General features: G+C 37.3%; 1 protein-coding gene across 1 annotated transcript; it reads left to right on the top strand.

Annotated features, from left to right (window-relative positions):
- Positions 1 to 218: 218 nt before the first annotated feature.
- On the top strand, positions 219 to 6596 carry RFXAP (regulatory factor X associated protein). Its single transcript, XM_019736615.2, has 3 exons — positions 219 to 996; positions 3214 to 3321; positions 5135 to 6596. The coding sequence occupies exons 1-3, from the start codon at positions 514 to 516 to the stop codon at positions 5243 to 5245; spliced, it is 702 nt and encodes a 233-aa protein (XP_019592174.1). The 5' UTR covers positions 219 to 513; the 3' UTR covers positions 5246 to 6596.
- The last annotated feature ends 465 nt before the right edge of the window (positions 6597 to 7061 follow it).

The raw sequence follows: 7061 nt of genomic DNA, 5'->3' as shown, positions 1-7061 counted from the left end.
AAATGATAGCTCGTTGATTGTTTTTTAAACTTTTGTCAGTCAATGTTCCTTTTCAGGCATTTTCACTGCATTTAATGAAAAACTTCTTTAAGACTTACCTCAGAGGTCACAGGACCCGCACTTGCGCAGTCAGTCCCGCGGGGGGGACGCGCAGCCCCGCCCCTTGGAGACGCCGGGTTCCCTGACAGGCACTAGGCGTAAAGACGCTACCGCGCAGTCTGTGGCGGCCGCGCAGGCGCAGTCGCGGGGCTTTCAGGGAGCCGGCACTTTTACCTCTCGCGCGTTTTGGATCATTGATTTGCGAAGTTCCGTTGAGCCTGGCGAATACTGAAAAGCTGGGGTCGTGGACCCCCGCCAGGTCTCAGCAGCACGGAGGTGCAGGGTGTCGTCGAGGGGGCGGGGCCGGGCGCCGCCAGCGGCGCGCTCTGCCCCGGGGCCCCGGCCGCTGCTCCGGGCCCAGCCCTGGCTCCAGCCCACGTCCCGGCCCCGGCCTCGCAGTTCACCCTGCTGGTGATGCACCCCTGTGGGGGGCAGGACGAGGCTGCTGCCGACGGCGTCCTGAGGCAAGCGCCGGCCCTGGGCTGCAGCGCCGGAGCGGGCAAGCCTGTAAGATACCTGTGTGAAGTGGCGGGCGATGGCGAGGAGGAGGTGGGGGAGGACGAGGCCGACCTGCTGGACACCTCGGACCCCCCGGGGGGAGGCGAGAGCACAGCTAGTTTGGAGGACTTGGAGGACGAAGAGACCCATTCCGGGGGCGAGGGCAGCAGCGGGGGAGCCCGGAGACGGGGCAGCGGTGGGGGCGCCATGAGCAAGACCTGCACCTACGAGGGCTGCAGCGAAACCACGAGCCAGGTGGCCAAGCAGCGCAAGCCGTGGATGTGCAAGAAGCACCGCAATAAGATGTACAAAGACAAGTACAAAAAGAAGAAAAGCGATCAGGCTCTGAACTGCGGCGGGACCGCTCCGGCTGGCAGCGTGGGAAACGTCAAACTGGAGGTATCAGACCTTAGCTGGGGTCTTGGGGAGTGAGAGGTGGAAGAAGAAACCCCACTCTTGTTCCAACAGCATTTCCAGTCCCTGCCCACCGGCCCCCAGATGGGCCAGGTTGCTGTGGCTGGACTGGAGGCTGAGAGTTAGTGAGTGCTTGTCCTAAATTAAAGTTTATACAAACGTGTGCAAAGCCTTAACAGTTCTGTTGCACCCTCGTGAGAGATGAATAAATTTCAGTGAAAATGATGTTACAGGTCAGAGGTGTCACTTCGAAAGGAGCAGGTAAAAAGACTTAGGAACCTAGATGAAATTAGTACTTTGGAGATGGTAGTCTCTGTTTTCACTACCCTATTTCCGTATCCTGTTTTTAGTATCCCAGTTCTTAGTACCCAGTTCCCAGTACCCTTATACTTAATACCCTGTGCGTAGAACCCTATTCTCAGTAAACCCATGCTTAGTCCCCTGTTCTCGGTACTCCTGTACTCAATACCTTGTTCTCAGTATCCCTATTCTTAGTACCCTATTCTCAGTACCCTTTTGTGAAAGAACTGAATAATAATGGGGTGTAAGCCTCAGAAGACTTTTAGATTGTTTGATTTGAACTGTGTTGAAGCCAGTACTCTGCAGTAGACTTCTGACTGCAAATTTCCATTCTATCATTTGTTGGCTGTGTGGCCTTGAACAGGTTATTTAACTCTTTAAGCTTCAGCTTCTTTATCTGTAAAATGGATATTAAAATACCCATTCATAATGTTACTGTGAATATGTGAAGTATTCCATATTAAGTGTTCACACAATGTCCAGCAGATAATGAAAGTCAATAATAAGCCTTAGCCATTATTGTCATTATTAATGGTGTTTGATAAGCAGATGTTTCATCTTGTGTGTTTCTCTCCTTTTAATAAAAGCTATAATCTTTCAGTGCAGAGAAAAATTGAATTTTGTTCAAAGTGATCCAGAAAATACCATATTTTGCCATGTTCATCGTTTTTTAAACATTGTTTATAATGCGCTCCTGTGCATAATGCGCACCCACGTTTTTAGCCCAAACTTTCAGGGAAAAAAGACTTTCGTTTTAGTTTTTTAATTCAAATTTTGTTTACATTTAGGTACTTCTTTTTTGTATTATAAAGGAATTTTAGCATTTTTTAAACATTATAGTACAAGAAATTTTATATAACAAATAATTACAAAACACAAGAACAGGTACAAGGTACAAGAAATTTTATGTACTGGTAACAAATTTGATATTTACACATCGTAGAAGGCCAAGAACTCTTCGTCTTAGCAAGTTCGTTGTAAGTTCAACAAAACAGATTATTGTATCCCAGGGTATTATTTTGCATATGGATATCATTATTGATTTCTGGGCCTACACTTTTCACTCATAATCATAAGTAAAAGAATTAAAAAATTTATATATTAGGTTGGTGCAAAAGTAATTGCGGTTTTTGCAATTATTTTTAACCTTTTAAACCGCAATTACTTTTGCACCAACCTAATAGATACAGAATTAGTACAACCAATGCATAATGCACATCCTTATTTTTCCCTCACAAATTTGGGCAAAAAGGTGCGCATAATACACTGCTAAATATGGTAATTTTTAAACCTGAAAGCTGTCCTACCTAGCATGTATTTTGAAAGTCTAAATTTCTTAGTTTTCAGCTGGATTTGAACAGGTGCCTCATTGCTCAAATTTTAGACTTCGTAATTGTCTACAAATGTAATGCTCTAAATATTTCTAACATCTGCAGTCACCAACATGTCACATTTAGTTCACACTGATTAGGTTCTGAGTGACTTCTCATTCCTTATTATCCCATTGAGTCTTAATCCGTTTAGCGTAAAAGGACTCCTTTGAGAGTTTTATGAAACCCAACGAACCTTTTTCCCAGAAAAATGCACATATGTAGGTATTTAATTTTGCATACCGTGTTTGCTCCCCACCACCATCACCTCTGCCTCACTACTGATTTTAAGACTCTGCAAGAAACTGAAGATCCTAGGTTGGAAATCCTGGAGGGAGAGGGAAGAGTGTCACATAAAATTAACTCAACACTTTGCCTATGGCTTAATGAGGGACTTTCCCAAAGCCCCATATGGACTGGACAAGAAGAAAGAGAAGCAAAGACCTGTTCATTACATCACTGAAATGGTTATAGTGATGGATTATTGTGTTATGTTAACTCTTAATCCTATTTGCATTTTTATTTATCCCAGGAAAGTGCAGATAACATACTCTCCATTGTAAAACAAAGAACTGGATCTTTTGGCGATCGTCCTGCAAAACCTACTCTTTTAGAACAAGTGTTAAACCAAAAAAGACTGGTAAGTATCTGAAAAGTAGTTACAAATCTATTAACAAAAGTTGTTTGTTTAAATGGAACTATTTAGTTTTTTTGTTAAACTGGCCATCAGAATTGAATTGTGCCTCTGCCAATACTCTCTGGAATCTCCTAATGCTCTCCCGAGACTATATGAGCAGGAACACTTTTAATACTGTATCTTCACTGTGTCTGAGCAAGATGAGATTTTTAAAACAGACTCTCATTGTACTGAATTTTGGGGTTTGTGAAATAATGCTTTAATGGTATTGAGGTATAATTAGACCAGTATTGAATAAGGATCTCTATTATAAATTTGATATCAGAACTCAGGAAAGGAAGACTATTTTAGTAAATACTAGAATAATTGGGTAATAATTTGAGGACAAAAAAAATTTAGCTTGTTATGCCACCCTATACATCAAAATAAATTACTGGTAAAGATTTTTAAAATTAAAAAAATAGACTTAGGATTTTATCTAAAAAATCTGGAATGAGAAATTTGTAATTTAAAAAAATAGACAAAAAGTACAAATTAGTCATGGGGATATAAAGTACAGCATAAGGAATATAGTCCATAATATTGTAACAACTATGTATGGTGCCAGGTGGGTACTAGACTTATAAGGGAATCACTTCGTGAATTATATAAGGATCTAACTACTATACTCTATATCTGAAACTAATATAATATAGAATGTCAACTGTAATTAAAAAATAAAAATTAAAAAAATAAATAAGAGTAATAGACAGAATTTCAAAGAAAATATCGTAAATTTGACTACATAAAAATGAATCTTAAAGTCAAAAATGGTAAAAATAAAAATGCATACTTCAAAATAACATATAGGATTAAAAAAATAATAGCATATAGGAAAAATATTTGTAACAAATTTAAAAGAACGATGGTTAATATGGTTTTTATTTTTGTTATATAAAATAAATTGCTGAGGAAACAATTTTCATAACAGTTAAGATGACTTAATAGAATGTTGGGCAATTTTTATAAATAAGTTTTAAACAAAACTATTAAATAGCTAGAAAATATACTATGCTATTATATAATGTTAAACTTTAAAATCAGTATTTAATGATAGTATTTCCATTTTATCCAGTTTATCTTTTTAAATTTCTTGGAGCCAGTTTTTTTCTTCATCAATTTTTATATGTATATTATTGTAACAGAAAACATATTACCCATAGTCTATTACATTTGTTATATAATTACAACTATATTTAAAAATGATACGTGTACAAAAAAGGCATTGGTGATTTTAAAGCAGTTGTATTCTTTTCTGAAATTTTGGTAAAGTACCTATGTACACACACACACACACACACAATTTTTAATTTCTTCAGAAAGACTTAGTAGGCTAATGAGAAAAACTTGAGTTCTAGTACTAGTCTTAAATGTATTCTCAAAGTGCCATTTAACTGCTATTTTCATTTCCTTTTTTATCTTTCTGTAATCCTGGGCCATTGCTATTCTTGGCTGTTTGCTCTTATGTTTCATAGAGAGTATGTATACTGGCATATAGCATAAAGCATTTCCTTTGTGTTCAAAGTCACCGGGATGATCAGATTTCACCCATTATTTTGGTGTTCTAGTATACTGATGTATGGCATCCAATTTTATTAGTTAACAACTTAATCGCAGTGCATCAGATTTAAATTCAGTTTAGACATGTTTTGTTTTCTAAGCATACTGTGTCTTGTGTTAGGGACACTTCAGAGTAATTTCATAGCATGAGTACAATCTAATCCCCTAAGAATAATGCTATTAATAAATACATTTGTGGTTTTTTTTTCTTTTTAAGTCATTGCTAAGAAGTCCGGAAGTGGTGCAGTTTTTACAGAAACAACAACAACTATTAAATCAGCAAGTTTTGGAGCAAAGACAGCAGCAGTTTCCAGGAACATCAGTTTGAGGGAATTTATTAAGAAGAACTACATGGTTTTTTATTTTATTGTAGTAAATGAACATATTTTTATACTAAAGATAAGTGGGCCAAGATATGCCAGTAGAACATAAACATTTTTCTGTAAATGTATGTGTGCATTTGGGGATAAATACGTAAGTATTGCACTTTGTGCGTCTGGTCCTTTCAGATCACGAATTTGAAGAAATCAGCTTATCTTTCCAAAATATCATTTAATTACAATGTATTTTAAACAAAGTGTTCTTCAGTCATTGTTACTGAAGGTAATGAAGCAGTTACTTTCTGTGGAAGTCACGAAGTTCATAGATATTAATCTTGGATCATGTAGCGCAGTGGTTCTCATGTTGGGACAGTTGGAAATGTATGTTTTTTGGTTGTCACCGTGACCATGAAAACTGCTGGCTTTTACTGAATGGCCAGGAACACTAAATTTCTGCAGTTTCTGGAATGGTCCCACACAACTAAGAATTATCTTACAATGTCAGTAACATTCCTCTTAAGAAACACTGATAGCTACTTCAGTAAAATGTAGTTGGGACCCTTAGAATTGGGTTCTCCTAATAACCTTTCCTTGCAGTTAAGACTGGAGCTGTCGAAGAGGTAAGCATACTTTATATCTATAGGGAAAGGTAAATTGCTAAATATCTGTGAAATGAGGGTGTGCATCTCTTCAGAGATGTGCTGGTAAAATCTGAGAAAGGGATTAACTAGGTACACCGGGATGAATGCATCTCCTAAAGTTGGCTTCTCTGCTTCATGTTACCCGTTAGTGTTGATCGCTTTGAAAGCAGACACTCTTGTGTGTTGAATTTGTGAACAGTACAGTGTATCTCATCCCACCACTGCCAGGACAAAATTATTTTTTTAATATTCATTTCTTCTTCAAAAAGAGATCCCAAATGTAAGACTATCACTCCAACAGTTTGTCAAAATTGAGCTATTTTAAGATGATGATATTCCTAAGTAATGTTCAAAGAATAATGGATAATCTTAATGGATATTTTTGTCTTTTATTTTCTCCTAGGAAAACTTTTAAGAGTCAAGCCTACCAATAAAAGTAACAAATCAAAGTATTTCCAATGTTAGGATAATAAATGTATGTGTCACAAATTTAACTGCAAAAATTTGTTAGTTTCTTGGTATTTAAGCTCTGAAACACATGTCGAGTTAAACTTAGTCACAGCTGTTCCTAAGAAGTACTTAAGAGAATCTTTTTGTTCATTTTTATGTGTATTTTATACAGATGTGTATTATTATGTAAATACATTTATACCTTCAGATGTGTGCAAAAATGCATTTACCAAAATTATTCATTAAAGTCAAGTTGTTGACCTTTGAATTGTTTGGTTATTTATTCTATTCTGTAGTTGCTTCACACTGGATGCAGAGGAATTCATTTACATTTGTTATTAACTGTTATTTGTTCTCTTACGGTGTTAGGAGCTTTATGAATCCCTAAAGTGTAAATTAACTTTTATGGCAAAAAATATCAACTGTGCTTCTTCAAATGGAAGGGGAGGAATAGGAAAGGAGGGAAAGTAATAGGCCAGTGAGAGCTGAATTAAAAGAGATTGAATTTTTATACATCAATAAAACAATAAGGTTTTATTTATTTGGGGTAAATTTATTGCAGTATGTCCCCAATTTTTTATCCCTCTATGTATTCATGACTTTTGCAATGTGTCTTTGTCGTTCCTCCCACCAAGAGGTTGAATTTATTTACCTACCTCTTATATCTGGACGACCATGTGACTTATTTTGGCCAATAGAATACAGAGGAAATAATATGCAGGTTCTGGGTAGA

Source organism: Rhinolophus sinicus, linkage group LG04, assembly GCF_036562045.2.
Source record: "Rhinolophus sinicus isolate RSC01 linkage group LG04, ASM3656204v1, whole genome shotgun sequence".
Lineage (NCBI taxonomy): Eukaryota > Metazoa > Chordata > Mammalia > Chiroptera > Rhinolophidae > Rhinolophus > Rhinolophus sinicus.
Note: the sequence above shows the minus strand (reverse complement) of the source record. Positions and strands in the feature narration are given on the sequence as shown.

Excerpts from the sequence above, each read along its gene's own strand:
- RFXAP (XM_019736615.2), top strand. The coding sequence starts at position 514 with ATGCACCCCTGTGGGGGGCAGGACGAGGCTGCTGCCGACGGCGTCCTG. Across the intron at positions 997-3,213 it reads TGGGAAACGTCAAACTGGAG|GAAAGTGCAGATAACATACT; the intron begins GTATCAGACCTT and ends TATTTATCCCAG. Across the intron at positions 3,322-5,134 it reads TGTTAAACCAAAAAAGACTG|TCATTGCTAAGAAGTCCGGA; the intron begins GTAAGTATCTGA and ends TTTCTTTTTAAG.